General features: G+C 41.5%; 1 protein-coding gene across 2 annotated transcripts in view; it reads left to right on the top strand.

Annotated features, from left to right (window-relative positions):
• The window catches only part of pcdh15 (protocadherin-related 15), a 709,890-nt gene that overhangs the window by 612,298 nt on the left and 81,289 nt on the right, over positions 1 to 16,303 (top strand). For both annotated transcript variants that reach the window (XM_031905917.1, XM_031905916.1), the window contains exons 28-29: positions 6,756 to 6,971; positions 12,539 to 12,627. In XM_031905917.1, coding sequence (XP_031761777.1) covers positions 6,756 to 6,971; positions 12,539 to 12,627 — 305 coding nt within the window. The remainder of the gene's footprint in view (positions 1 to 6,755; positions 6,972 to 12,538; positions 12,628 to 16,303) is intronic.

Here is a 16,303-nt window from a genome sequence, read left to right as displayed (position 1 = left end):
CTAAGATAGATCTTCAAAGAATACACCCAATTTAGTAAAGTTTATATATATAGTGTACTAACACAGGTTAATTAAACAATTTATAAAAGGGGTCAAAGTTAAAGACAAAAATCTTTACCTTCACATGCAGTGAAGATCACATAAATATACACACACTCACCGATGCCGAAATTTGGTTCGGGTGCCTGGAGCCCCGAACCCGTAGACCAAGGGGCAAATTCAAATCTCTGAAGAAAGCGGCTCGCAAAGCACCATGGTCAGCCAGAAAACGGACAAAACAGCATGATTAAGTGCGGGTACGCACGAAACGCATCAGGCATTCTGGGTTTTTAAGGATGTAAATAAAGTTTGAGTTTTATCCATTTTCTAGCTGACCATGGTGCTTTGCGAGCCGCTTTCTTCAGAGATCTCTTATGGGAGAGCTAGTGTAGATGGGGCAGTGGGACCAGTAAAGGGTTGTGGGGGAGGAGTGAGGGGGGCATATAGTTTATCAGATAAGGAGCTTCCATTGTTACAAGGGAAACAGACTAATTTTCACCTTAGCTCTAACTGTCCTTTAGCTAATGTAAGCTGTAGAGGAAGAAGTAGTAATCTCCGCTGCATGCTGGCTAATGCGCGTAGCTTGTCGGGAAAAATAGGGGAGCTGCAGGCTATTGCATGTATTGAAAATTATGACTTAATTGGTATCACTGAGACCTGGTGGGATGAAAAATGCGACTGGGCAGTGAATTTAAATGGGTATACGCTTTTTAGGAGGGACAGAGGGATTAAAAAGGGTGGAGGGGTTTGTCTTTATGTAAAGTCAGATTTAAAGCCATGTAATAAAGACATTACCAATGAAAACGTTGAATCTCTTTGGGTAGAAATTTCAGTAGGGCTGAAGGTCACAAAGAAAATGATCATTGGTGTATGCTATAAACCACCCCGTATAGATGAGGGGGATGAGGCCCAGCTACTTTTGCAAATGGAGGAGGCTTCAAAATTGGGTCAAGTTGTTATTATGGGGGACTTTAATTATCCGGACATTGACTGGAGTAATGGGGTGGCTAAGTCAGAAAAAGCTAGTAGGTTTGTAAATATGCTAAATGACAACTTTTTATTTCAGGTGGTTCAAGAACCTACTCGGAATGAGTCTATTTTGGACCTGGTAATATCTAATAATACTGAACTTATCTCTAACATTTGTGTGGGTGAGCATTTGGGGAACAGTGATCACAACATGGTCTCCTTTGAGATAATGCTACAGAGACAGCTCTATAAGGGAGTAACTAAAACGCTCAATTTTAGACGTGCAGACTTTGCCAGTTTAAGGGCATCTCTGCAATGTGTCAACTGGGAAAGGCTTTTCATGGGGTTAGACACAGAAGGAAAATGGAACATCTTTAAAACATTGCTTTGCAGGTATACACAACAGTATATTCCCCTTGTAAGCAAGGAGAGGCATCGCAAAGCAAAACCCTTATGGCTGAATAAAAGAGTTAAGGTCGAGGTTGGTAATAAAAAACGTGCTTTTAAAGCATTCAAGTTAGCTGGGACAGCGGAAACTTTCATCAGGTACAAGGAAGCAAATAAAGCATGCAAAAAAGCTATCAGGCAAGCTAAAATAGAGATGGAAAGGGATATTGCAGCTAGGAGTAAAAAGAATCCAAAATTATTTTTTAATTATGTGAATAGTAAAAAAATGAAGCAAGAAGGGGTGGGAACTTTATTATCACGGGGAGGTACGTTGGTTGATGAGAACGGGGAAAAAGCTGAAATTTTGAACTCTTATTTTTCATCTGTCTATACATCTGAGGAGCCAGATAATGAAGGCTTCCCTTTTAATATACCCAGTGCTAGTAATTTAGCTACTGGCGCGTGGGTCACTCAGGAGGAAATTCAAAAGAGACTTGAACATGTAAAGGTAAACAAAGGTCCAGGACCGGATGGGATTCATCCCAGGGTATTAAATGAGCTGAGTGCTGTGATTGCCAAGCCTCTTCACATAATTTTTCAGGATTCGTTGAGGTTTGGCATGGTGCCGAGAGACTGGCGGATTGCTAATGTGGTGCCGTTATTTAAAAAGGGATCTCGTTCTCAGCCTGAAAACTATAGGCCTGTTAGTCTGACATCAGTAGTAGGAAAGCTTCTGGAAGGGGTAATAAGGGATAGGATAGTTGAATACATTGCAGTTCACAATACTATTAGTTTGTGCCAGCATGGTTTTATGCGTAACAGATCTTGCCAGACTAATTTAGTTGCCTTTTATGAGGAGGTGAGCAGGAACCTTGATGCTGGAATGGCAGTTGATGTCATCTACTTAGATTTTGCTAAAGCGTTTGATACAGTACCGCACAGAAGGTTAATGATCAAATTGAGGAATATTGGCCTAGAACATAATATTTGTAATTGGATAGAAAACTGGCTGAAGGATAGAGTACAAAGAGTGGTGGTAAATGGAACATTTTCTAATTGGGCCAGTGTGGTTAGTGGAGTACCGCAGGGGTCAGTCCTTGGTCCTTTGCTTTTTAACTTGTTTATTAATGACCTGGAGGTGGGCATAGAGAGTACTGTTTCTATTTTTGCTGATGACACTAAATTGTGCAAAACTATAAGTTCCATGCAGGATGCTGCCGCTTTGCAGAGCGATTTGACAAAATTGGAAAACTGGGCAGCAAACTGGAAAATGAGGTTCAATGTTGACAAGTGCAAAGTTATGCACTTTGGTAGGAATAATATAAACGCAAACTATCTACTGAATGGTAGTGTGTTGGGGGCATCCTTAATGGAGAAGGATCTAGGGGTTTTTGTAGATCACAAGTTGTCTAATTCCAGGCAGTGTCATTCTGTGGCTACTACAGCAAATAAAGTGCTGTCTTGTATAAAAAAGGGCATTGACTCAAGGGATGAGAACATATTTTTGCCGCTTTATAGGTCCCTGGTAAGGCCTCACCTTGAGTATGGGGGCAGTTTTGGGCTCCAGTCCTTAAGAAGGATATTAATGAGCTGGAGAGAGTGCAGAGACTGCAACTAAACTGGTAAAGGGGATGGAAGATTTAAGCTATGAGGTTAGACTGTCGAGGTTGGGGTTGTTTTCTCTGGAAAAGAGGCGCTTGCGAGGGGACATGATTACTCTGTACAAGTACATTAGAGGGGACTATAGGCAGTTGGGGGATGTTCTTTTTTCCCATAAAAACAATCAGCGCACCAGAGGTCACCCCTATAGATTAGAGGAACAGAGCTTCCATTTGAAGCAGCGTAGGTGGTTTTTCACGGTGAGGGCAGTGAGGTTGGGGAATGCCCTTCCTAGTGATGTGGTAATGGCAGACTCTGTTAATGCCTTTAAGAGGGGCCTGGATGAGTTTTTGAACAAGCAGAATATCCAAGGCTATTGTGATACTAATATCTACAGTTAGTATTACTGGTTGTATATATATAGTTTATGTATGTGAGTGTATAGATTGGTTAGTATAGGTTGTGTGCTGGGTTTACTCGGATGGGTTGAACTTGATGGACAATGGTCTTTTTTCAACCCTATGTAACTATGTAACTATGTAACTATGTATCCCAACTAAGATAGAATCAATCTTTATTGGAAGCAAAACAATCCTATTGGGTTTATCTAATATTTAAATGATTTTTAGCAGACTTAAGGTTTGGAGATTCAAATAATGGAAAGATCTCTTACCTGGAAAACCCCAGGTCCCAAGCATTTTGGATAATAGGCCCCATACCTGTACTAAATCAATTCACATAATTGTTGGTAATGCACTACCATAAAACCTCATAGATTTTTTTTTACCAGGCATAACTTGCACTTTGCATTATCCCTTCACAAAATAGTAGTTAAGTAACTACAACCTTATACATACCCTCCCCAACAAGGCCAATTAAACCATGAGTAAACTAATTTCACAACCCAACCACAGCTTTCCCATGGGTCAATACCCTCAGAGACTAATCTAATGCCAAATCTGTAGGCAAGGAATTCCATAGACACAGTAGTAGTATAGCATTGTATAGTATAGTACATAGTCGTACAGGGGTCCCCAACCTTTCTTACTTATGAGTCAAATGTAAAAAGACTTGGAGAGCAACACAAGCACCATAAAAGTTCATGGAGGAGCCAAATAAGGGCTGTGATTGGCTATTAGGGGCCTCTATGCACCCTATCAGCTTACAGGGGGCTTTATTTGGTAGGAAATCTTGTTTTTATTCAACCAAAACTTGCCCCCAAGTCTGGAATTAAAAAACTAACTACCTGGTTTGGGGGCACTGAGAGCAACACCCAAGGGGTTGGGGAGCAACATGTTGCCCCTGAGCCACTGGTTGGGGATCACTGTAGTAGTACGTAACCCTTTTTGATAAAGCTTAAATATCCATCCTTGCACTAACTGGGATGGGTAGTGGTACCTATCTGGCATTGCCCTTACATTGTTGGTCAAATCTCTGTTATTTATTGGACATACTCTATTACAATAACTTGGGGTGCCTAACATTTTGGCACCCCCAAGTGATTGTACATTTCCTTCTTTTTTAAAACACTTTACAAAGGTATTTTTCCGATATGATTTATGGATTTCATTGGGAACCTTTAGTTTATAAAGCTCTTGGGGACAGACAAAGAGACAGATATTTGCCAACGTTACATTTAGTTGCTTTCGAAAAATAATTCCAGGTTGTTTTTCTGTGTTCCAAGCCTGTCTTGGATGCTGTCATATACTTGTCTTCCATCTGCTATTGTACAGAAATGCTATTTTTACCTGCTACCACAAATTACTTTTTTTTTGTTCACATAAGCACACTAATAACATAAGTCGGAGAGATGGCATATCTTACATCTTACATAAAACATCTGCAGAACATTAAGAACTGTTTTCCTACAAAGCCAGCTGGGGAATCATTGGCATACACGCTGAAAACATAACATTTGCTATCAGATAGTATCAGTCCTGCTTATCAGATGGGCTTTATAGAAGTAATATACTGTATAAGTATAAACTAGCAAACTGACATATTAAAGTTGTTTTTCAGTAGATGTTTTTCACTGTGATTAATATTTTATTTGCCTTTACGGCTTTGAGCAATTTTTAATGGTTAAAATCCAGAAGTTGAAGTGAAGTAGTGTGAAGTAGTTCTGGCCATTAACTAAGCTCCTGTTGGTGGACTCCTGTACTTGATCCCAACCAACATATAATTACCCCTTATTGGGGGCAGAACAGCCCTATTGGGTTTATTTAATGGTTAAATGATTCCCTTTTCTCTGTAATAATAAAACAGTACCTGTACTTGATCCCAACTAAGATATAATTACCCCTTATTGGGGGCAGAACAGCCCTATTGGGTTTATTTAATGGTTAAATGATTCCCTTTTCTCTGTAATAATAAAACAGTACCTGTACTTGATCCCAACTAAGATATAATTACCCCTTATTGGGGGCAGAACAGCCCTATTGGGTTTATTTCATGGTTAAATGATTCCCTTTTCTCTGTAATAATAAAAAAAGTACCTGTACTTGATCCCAACTAAGATATAATTACCCCTTATTGGGGGCAGAACAGTCCTATTGGGTTTATTTAATGGTTAAATGATTCCCTTTTCTCTGTAATAATAAAAAAGTACCTGTACTTGATCCCAACTAAGATATAATTACCCCTTATTGGGGGCAGAACAGCCCTATTGGGTTTATTTAATGGTTAAATGATTCCATTTTCTCTGTAATAATAAAAAAGTACCTGTACTTGATCCCAACTAAGATATAATTACCCCTTATTGGGGGCAGAACAGCCCTATTGGGTTTATTTAATGGTTAAATGATTCCATTTTCTCTGTAATAATAAAAAAGTACCTGTACTTGATCCCAACTAAGATATAATTACCCCTTATTGGGGCAGAACAGCCCTATTGGGTTTATTTAATGGTTAAATGATTCCATTTTCTCTGTAATAATAAAACAGTACCTGTACTTGATCCCAACTAAGATATAATTACCCCTTATTGGGGCAGAACAGCCCTATTGGGTTTATTTAATGGTTAAATGATTCCCTTTTCTCTGTAATAATAAAACAGTACCTGTACTTGATCCCAAGATATAAGTATTCCTTATTAGAGGCAATACAATTCTTTTGGGCTTTAATTCATGTTTAAATTATTTTTTAAAAGACTTAAGGTATGTAGATCTAATTTATGAAATGACCCCTAATCTGGAAAACCCCAAGTCCCAAGCATTCTGGATAATAGGTCCCAAACCTGTATTAATTTTTCAACATCCATGTAGCTTTGCTCAAAAGTAGTGATGAGCGAATTTTTTCGCCAGGCATTGATTCCCAATGAATTTCTAAATTTCACCATTGGCAAATTGTTTCATGAAACTTCCGCGATAATTTACCGCAAAAACATTTGTCGCACTTCAATAAATGTCAAAATAGGCGCGGTTGCGTCAAAATGGGCACAGTTGCATCAAAATAGGCACAATGGGCACAGTTGCATCAAAATAGGGGCAGTCGCAACAAAAATAGTTGAATGCGACAAACGCGTTTCGCAAATTCACTATTCAAAAGTGTAATAGATCAGATATCATAATCAGTAGCATCAAGCAACTTTTTAAGTACAACAATCAAATGGATAAATAGAGGGGGTGTTCAAATTGACCCTCATTAATGGTGCAATTATGGTGTAAGTAAGCAAGCTCGTTCTGATTATAATTATAGGATGTTTAATTACAAAGTTTTGTGTTGTACATTATTGTAATTTCCTATATTTATTTGTTTTATAGACCACTGATAGAGATACCGGGAACTTCAGCACCAATAATTACAAGCTGGTCATACCACCAATCAAAGACAGCAAAGAAGGTTTTGTCATCGAAATACATTCTGGGATAATTAAAACCGCGATGCTGTTCAAAAACATGAGAAGGTCGTATTTCAAGTTTGATGTGATTGCAACCGATGATTATGGAAAGGGACTGAGCAGCAAAGCAGAAGTTATTGTGAGTATTAGGAGTGTAATTAATGGCTGCTTTGTTAAGACTTGGAAGTAATAAGGATGATGTGTTGGGCAATCAGCACAGAGAAATGCGATTAACTGCAATGAACATAATTGTTTGTTTTATGCAAAGGTCCTCAGCACCCATATCAGTATATTAAGGACATTAAGGGGCACATTTACTAAGCAATTTTGAGATAAAGTCGGGTTTTTTCTTACTCTAGACACTTTTGAGATTTACGAATGGGTTTTTGCCAGAACTCGATTTTTTCATTACTGACCCCCGAAAAATTTGAGTTTTTCGAAAATAACTCCCATTATTCGTGATTAGTGATGGGCAAAATGTTTCGCCAGGCATGGATTCGAGGCATGGATTTGCCGTGTCTCCAAAAATTGTTGCAGTCGACCAAAGAATAGCCGCGGGCCACAAAAGAATAGCCACGGGCCACAAAAGAATAGCCGTGGGCAACAAAAGAATAGCCGCGCGACAAAAGAATAGCCGCGGGCAACAAAAGAGTAGCCGCGCGACAAAAGAATAGCCTCGGGCCACAAAAGAATAGCCGCGGGCGACAATAGAATAGCCGCGGGCCACAAAAGAATAGCCGCGGGTTACAAAAGAATAGCCGCGGGCAACAATTTTTTTTGCCGTGCAACATTTTCGGAACAGATTTGCTCATCACTATTCGTGATTTATTAATGTTCAGTTAACTTTCTTTTGTAAAAAAAACAAAATTCAACAGGTTTGATCTGTCGAGTACCATTGTGTCCTATGGAGGCTTAGAATAGTAGAGGAATAGAATAGTCAGTGGCAGCCTGTCCTTGACACATTCAAGGACAGGTTAATCCCCTCATTGTTTTCAGTTTCGCCCAGCGTCAAGGGGAAATTTTTTTCAACTCAATTTTTTGTTTTTTTCCAAATGGAAAAAAATCAAGATATCTTGGTTATTTATTCGAAAAAGTTTTCCTTATTAGTAAATAAGTGAGCATTATTTGACATGGAAGTTTATTTGATTTAGCAAGACAAACTCGCAAATAAGCCCACAAGCCATTTTGTGTATAAACTACTGCTTCTAAAAATGATTTAAATATATGTGATTAAATAATTTGTCCATATATTGCAACATATTCAAGTTGACCAACTACGTCAAGTCAGGCATGGTCTGGCCAGTCCTACACTCACTCACCCCCGGTCTGGCCAGTCCTACACTCACTCACCCCCGGTCTGGCCAGTCCTACACTCACTCACCCTCGGTCTGGCCAGTCCTACACTCACTCACCCCCGGTCTGGCCTGTCCTACACTCACTCACCCCCGGTCTGGCCTGTCCTACACTCACTCACCCCCGGTCTGGCCTGTCCTACACTCACTCACCCCCGGTCTGGCCTGTCCTACACTCACTCACCCCCGGTCTGGCCTGTCCTACACTCACTCACCCCCGGTCTGGCCTGTCCTACACTCACTCACCCCCGGTCTGGCCCGTCCTACACTCACTCACCCCCGGTCTGGCCCCTCCTACACTCACTCACCCCTGGTCTGGCCAGTCCTACACTCACTCACCCCCGGTCTGGCCAGTCCTACACTCACTCACCCCCGGTCTGGCCAGTCCTACACTCACTCACCCCCGGTCTGACCAGTCCTACACTCACTCACCCCCGGTCTGGCCAGTCCTACACTCACTTTTATCTGGTTAATTAAACATTTTACTATTACATTATGAATTATTAACATTATGTAATAATAATTTAAAATAGTACAATTATTTTACCCGCAACTCCATTCCATAAAATTCCCAAAAGGTTGCTATTTTTATTGGCCACAATTGAGATCAGATGACTGTGGTTGGGTTTGATGGGAGCAACAACATAGATGTGAGCTGACCACTGCTTCTGTATAAACTATAGCAAAGGAGAAAGTTGTGCTGACTAGTGATGAATCGATGAGCGGCAATACGTTTGACGAGTGAGACAATTCTTTTTGCCACACGACTATTTTTTTTACGCTTGCGACAATTTTTGGACGCATGTCAAATTTTTCAGCAGCGAATTTTGTCACCCATTTCGCCAATGGCAAAACATGGATATTCACAGCGAATCCATGATAAGGGCAGCGTCAATTCTGTGGCCCTCTCTGCCAACCCCCTTACCGTCACTATCTCCTTTGCTCCGACCAAGGCATTCACACGACAACCTTTTGGGTAGATAATGGCCGCAGCCCGTTTATTGCAACAGTATCAAATTTGTTTAACAATAACACTCATATCATTAAATAATATAACTCAGTCTCTTGGTAACATAATAACAATAATAACAATAATAACATTAAGCCGCTGAAGGCTGCTTTGTGGCAGCTGTATCTGCCACCCACCGTAAACAGTTCCCTGAGGTTAGAAACCCCTTTCTTTCTCCACCACAGCCCCATTTCCCTCTGACCTATGGCTGTAATCCCTATCCTCAGGCCTAACCTTCCGCCCGGCTCCTCTTGGTTCTGGCCACCCCCCGGCTGTGACTATGTCCCTCTTGTTCCCTGCACCCTATGACCCTCTTTTCTTGCTCCCACAGCTAAGGGAGGGAGGGTGGGAGCTGCTGCAAACAAAATGGCTGCTCACCTCTGCGCTCCTCCCGGTTTGTCTTCGTCCTTCCTTCCGGACTACATCCCCCATAATGCCTCACACTAAACACTCTCCCTGGGCCCTTTCCTAACCTTATCATGGCCCTGTGCCCTCACTCGTGCCTCCCTTATTACGGCGCCCCTTGCCTGACAAATTTTTTTTGCCCATCACGACCCATTTGGATTAGAAGCCAAATTTTCTCTTTTAAAGTCCAAAGCTCTGAAAACACCTTAAGTTTTAACTTGAAAAGCAATTTTGTTTTGTATCCTGACAGCGCATAGTCTGTTCTGTAAGTGATGGCTGCTTGTCAGGGTTATTGATTGCATTACAGAGGTCTGAGCCTTCTATGCTGGGAGTCCAGCTTCCTAGAGGGAGTTTGAAGTCATTCTAATTGAAGTAAAATCCTTGAACCAAAAATTAAGTGTTATTGCTCTCTCTCTTGTGTGTGAGTCTAAATCTTGTTGGGGAATGATATAACAAACAGAAAGTTATTTTATGTTTTGACAATAGTTGAGCAGAACAGGTCCAAACTGTGTGCTATAAACACAGCTTATGTTGTGACATCTTGTGTGTTTTGTTTGCTGTATAAAATCAACACATTGTAATTACCCGTATAGATTCAAAATGGAGAATTATAAACATTAACTCACCCATAAATGATTAAATCAACATAATAAATGATTAATTCATCCGCAGAAAACACCAAAATGTATTCCTCTCTATGTATTAGACTCCTCGTGGTTAGTGATGAGCGGATCTGTCCCATTTTGCTTTGGCAGGAAATTCAATAGAACAACAAAAACAATGAAAAATTAGCAAAATGGCAAAAATGTTGCATGTCAAAAAAAATTTGTTGTGCGCATCAAAAAAGAAAATGACGCACGCAACTTATTTTTGCTGCACAGCATTTTTGTACGTGTGCAATAGTGATGTGCGGGCTGACCCGATACCCACAGCACCCAACTTCAGTACACACTTGCGTGTTGCGGGCGGTTTTGGGCTGAGCTCTTTTGCTCGCCCTCCCTGCCCGTAACCTTACACTGCCAGCAGCTCTCTTCCGGCTTCTCTAATCATAGGTGCACGCTAGTGATGAGCGTATCTGTCCCCTTTCGCTTCGCCATAAAATTTGCAAAACGGCAAAAAATTTGCGAAACGCATTTGCCACACGATTTTTTTGTGGTCTATTTTTTTTCTGCGTTTTTTGACGCAACCATGCCCAATTTTGACACGACCGCATCCAATTTGACACGCCTGCACCCTTTTTTATGTGCCCGTTTTTGACATGACCGTGCCCAATTTGACAAGGAGTGACAAAAAAAATCTGTGCGCTTAATTTTTCCGCTGCAAATTTTCACGGAACTTTTGCAAAACAATTCTCCAATGGCGAAATGCGGAAATTTGCTGCAAATCCATGCCTGGCGAAACAGTTCGTTCATCACTAGTGCACGCCCGAAAGCACCTTTTTATAAAAACGGGTCTATAAAAAGAGGAAGGAAGCCGGGTTGGGTAGGGTTCGTGGTTGGGTAGGGTAGGGTTCGTGGTTGGGTAGGGTTCGGGTTGGGTAGGGTTCGTGGTTGGGTAGGGTTCGTGGTTGGGTAGGGTTCGGGTTGGGTAGGGTTCGTGGTTGGGTAGGGTTCGGGTTGGGTAGGGTTCGGGTTGGGTAGGGTTCGGGTTGGGTAGGGTTCGTGGTTGGGTAGGGTTCGGGTTGGGTAGGGTTCGTGGTTGGGTAGGGTTCGTGGTTGGGTAGGGTTCGTGGTTGGGTAGGGTTCGTGGTTGGGTAGGGTTCGGGTTGGGTAGGGTTCGTGGTTGGGTAGGGTTCGTGGTTGGGTAGGGTTCGGGTTGGGTAGGGTTCGTGGTTGGGTAGGGTTCGTGGTTGGGTAGGGTTCGGGTTGGGTAGGGTTCGTGGTTGGGTAGGGTTCGTGGTTGGGTAGGGTTCGGGTTGGGTAGGGTTCGTGGTTGGGTAGGGTTCGGGTTGGGTAGGGTTCGTGGTTGGGTAGGGTTCGTGGTTGGGTAGGGTTCGGGTTGGGAGCGGCGAGTTAGGGTCAGGTCGAGAAAATCTCATCCCAGACACCACAAGCGTGTAACAATTTTTTTTTATGTGGGTGACATTTTTTTTTGAAGTGGACGACAATTATTTGTCAAGCATTGAACTTTTCTGCGGAAAAATTTGCCACCCGCATAAAAAGATGGTGGAGCATGTAAAAGAATTACACACTGCAAGTTGCGTACATCATTTTTTTTTTTTTGACATACGGGTCTAAAAATTGTTGCGCGCGTCAAAAAAATGACTCTCACAACAATTTCGCAAAATTAAACGGGACAGGTCGCTCATCGCTAGCCAGCAATTTTTGCTAAGGTATATGAGACCTACAGAAGTGGAACCTAAAGACGCCATCTAAAATGGTTTAGAAAATGACCATAAATGAACAAGCTGGATACAGAGGAACATAGTCCTTTATCAAGGTGTGAAAATATTCTCATTAATATTTATAAATATTGGACAATACTCAGGCAAGCAGCATGTTCTATAATTATTTTAAAACGAACACGGATGATTGTGATTTTAATTGGGCACAGCATCACTGCAAGGGGGCATATGGTTGGTTGGGGGCAACAGGATAATCAAGAAATGTTTCCATCTGAAAGAATAATTCTCGCTAGCCCTTTATTTATATAATAGTCATCTGAATATAATGTGCTGAAGCCCAACTGGCAGTATTAATACAGTAATGAACATTTCCTAGGAAGAGATCATTTGTGTATTCTGAAATCCTCCTAACGCTTTGGGTTTGGTCAAAATAGAACAGCGAGATTTTCCCGCTCCGACCGCTTTTCAGGGAAATGAGGAATGATGAGGTTATGGGGCTGCCGACTATTGAGATGAGAAATCATTTATCACATTTTGTGCTAATAGGATGGAGCTCTTGAAGCTCCTATTGATTTTTCTGTTTTTTATATTTGCAGGTTTCCGTGGTCAATCAGTTGGATATGCAAGTTATTGTCTCTAACGTTCCTCCGACGGTTATTGAAGAAAATATAGATGATCTCGTAAGGTAATAAGCTGATTTGCCATCTTTATTATTCCCATCCTTTTGATTAAAAGGGCCCCTATTGGCTTGTGCGTCTTGCTGTACTATACATGGAAGTGCTTTTTGTTTATAGAGATGATTTACATTGTCATGAAAGAAAGCAATCAAACCAACAAACAGAAACCCACGTTCACTAATGTTCTATACGTGCAGAATAACGCACCTCTCGTATGAAGGATAACAGTTGAAGGATGAAAGGCAATGTTTATGCTTGGAAAATATTGAATTTCTTTTTCAGCCATCTAATCTTCCTAACTGGTCCGTGTATTATTTCAGCAGCCTGCTTTCTAATATTGTTAGTTTGTCTTCATTAAAGGGGAACTAAATCCCTCACTGCAAATATTGTTTTGGGTGTCTGAAAGCATGCATAGGGCTGCTGTATATATAAAATGGCACAACAGCCCTAATGTTAGGATCCTCTGATCTCTAATAACTCTTATTGGCTGCTGTACCCTGCTATCCATTCCCTAGGACAGAGGTCCCCAAACTTTTTTACCCATGAGCAACATAGGTAAAAATAAATAAGAAGTTGAAGAGCAACACAAGCATGAAAAGAGTTCCTAGAGGGGTGACCAATAAGGGCTGCGATTGGTTATTTGGTAGCCCCATGTGGGCTGCCAGACTATAGGAGTCTCTTTTTGTCAGGCCACGTGATCTTTATGCCTCCAAGCAAGAGATTTTAAAATGGGCACCTACTTTGAGGCCCACTAGGAACAACATCTAAAATGCCCAATGCCCTAAGAATATTGTATATACATTTATATATAATATCTGTCTCTACAACATCTGGAAATATCACATATAGAAGCAGCAACTGATAAACACATAATAGGCATTTTAAGGGTCATGCATCACAAGTGCAAAAAATGGAAGCGATCCGCCATACTTTTTATACTATGCCCCCTGTCCTACACCTGAAATATTGCTGCAGGACTGCTCCCACATCCTGCTGCTCCAACGTCCTGCTGCTCCAACGTCCTCTATGAATGTAGCACTGTCAATGTTTAGCAAGGTTGTATTCTTGAGGGGCGATGGAGGAGGCCTCGCTTTAAACACCATATTGGTCCTAGTCACTCAAATGTCAGGTTAGGGAGCACTATCAGGCACTGGCTCATATGGAAGCCTGTACCAATGGCCTGCACTATGGCAGGCAGTAAGGACAAAGTGGCTTTATAGCGTGCTGGCAATTTTTTATTTACCTAGTGGCAGATTTCAAGTTCAACGATAAATGGAGATCACAGTTGGGCCCTGGATGCCAGGGTATTTTGAATGAGCACTAAAGGAGGTTCTCTCTTGTGCCCCTTAGTGCTCTTGTAGCTGGTGTCTCTGTAAATGACCCTTCTTATGTTACCTGTCCCGTTTCGCTTTGCAATAAAATTCGCGAAATGGCAGAAAATTCGCAAAATGCACTTGCGCTATTTTTTTGTCGCCCACGGCTAATTTTTTATTGTCACCCGCATCTATTTTTGTTGTCACTCACGTCTAATTTTTTGCCGCCCGCGTTTTTTTTATGCGACTGTGCCCAATTTGACGCGTGACAAACAAAATTTCCGCGCAATTAATTTTTCTGCAGCTAATTTTCACAGAAGTTTGGTGAAACACTTCGCCAATGGCTAGATGCGGAAATTCACTGCGAATCCATGTCTGGCGAAAAAATTCGCTCATCACTAGTTACCTGCTATGCAAAGCAGGCCCTACAATACTACAGGACTCAGCGTAGCTACAAAGAAACTGGCTTCTACAAACTACTCTGAAGCTTCTGAAGATGACCATTTGTTTTTTTTACCCAGAAGGCAGTATTTTCCTACAATTCCAACATCACTGATGCCACAAGAAGGAGGTGTGTCTGACCCAATGGTGGCCAATGTGCCCAAGCAGAAACATGTACAGACACTAATGCATTCTCCACAATAGTAAACTTACCAAAGTGAAATAGTGGCCCAGGTGCTCCAGACCCTCAGCTCAGGGGAGCAGACAAGCCATAATCCCAAATGAAGAAAAAAGATGGGTGTTGGGTAGTGATGGGCAAAATGTTTCGCCAGGCATGGATTCGTGATGATTTTCCACGTTTCGCCATTGGCGGATTGTTTCGCGAAACAGATGAAAAAATTCACTGCGGAACAATTTGCTGAGTATCCAAAAATTGTCACATGCGTAAAAAGAATTGTTGCGAGTAAAAATAAATAGTGGTGGCATTAAAATAAATAGTCGCGGCATCTGGATATTGATACAGGCTGCTCAGGAAACCCTGCAAGCTCTGGGGTTCCATTACATCAGGGTGTGAATGATGTAATGCTCGTACTTTATTCATTTTTGCTTGGCATGAACTGCAGCTGTGGTGGTAAATCGGCCCTAAAAAGTGCTCTACTGGAGAGTTGGTAGGGCAGACTAGTGCAGAAATGTACAAAGCGGAGGATGATTTCAAGGGGACTGGGTTGACTTTTAATGGAGAAAGAAAGGTAAAAACTAAGTAAGCTTTATCAGAAAGGTCTATGTAAATACAGCCATAAGCACTCACAGAAATGCTGCACTGAGTTCTCTGTCAAAAGATTTGTTGTGTCTGTTTTCCTGTGCCAGAGACACGCAGCTCTCTCCTCTCTCCTGCTCCCCCCTCCCTCAAGAATGCTAAGAACTCCCCCCCACTTAGGAATGTGGATCTGAGCCAATCAGCAGGAAGCTGACTCATAGGGGGAGATTTACTAATCTGAATCCCGAAAGGGAAAAATTTGGATTGTAAACGTCTTTTCGTCGCAGTCTCGATTTTATCATATTTTGCGCGTCTATTTCGGCGGAAAAACCAATCCGATTTTTTCGCGACAGTGACGAAAAATTTGCGGAAAATATACGAAAAAGACGCAACGGTGGCGAAAAAGTCGCGGAACATACGAAAAAGTCGTGACGGCGGCGAAAAAATTGCAAAAATACCGATCATTATGAAAAAAATGCATTCGGACACCTTCGGACCGTTCGTGGATTAGTAAATCTGCCCCATAGTCTTACTAACTGAGCATGTTCAATTGGTCTGGGTCTCGGTGCAGGAGTGAAGCATTATGGGAACTTTCTTTACACAGCTCAGTTTTTCTCCCTGTTTGGCTTCTGATCATCTGAACGGAAGAAATATGGGGAGACTTAAGGGCACTATTGGGAGAACTGAAGGTATGCCTGCAGCTTGAGATTAACTCTTTATTAGCCTTTCCTTCTCCTTTAATACAGTCCATGCGTTTTCCATGCAATAAACAGAATTCGTTAGAGAATTCCATGCAAATTCTATTTATCATAATAAATGAATTGCGCTGCTCCACTTATGGAAATGAAAGCAAACAGGCCGGAAATATTATTTCTAAAACGCACCCAGAGGCGGAATTTCACGACTTTCACTCCAACGTCCTCCCGTATCTTTTAATGCCACGGTGTTACAAATATTAAAAATATTTTTCATTCCTTTATCTCTGCCTGGTGTGTCGTCCATTACTTGGGAAAGCCTGGCAAGCCGACGTATTTGTGCATTAAATGTTAATATATGCAATATTCATTAGGTTTAAATGAAGCCACCGGAGAACGTGCTGCCTTATTAATTCACAGAAGGAAAGTTAGTGTGAGGAACTTGGAGAGATGTTCAGACTCAAGTTAGGGTTAGCTT

This window comes from Xenopus tropicalis, chromosome 7 (genome assembly GCF_000004195.4).
Source record: "Xenopus tropicalis strain Nigerian chromosome 7, UCB_Xtro_10.0, whole genome shotgun sequence".
In the NCBI taxonomy this organism is placed as follows: domain Eukaryota; kingdom Metazoa; phylum Chordata; class Amphibia; order Anura; family Pipidae; genus Xenopus; species Xenopus tropicalis.
This window is presented reverse-complemented; position numbering and strand designations above follow the sequence as displayed.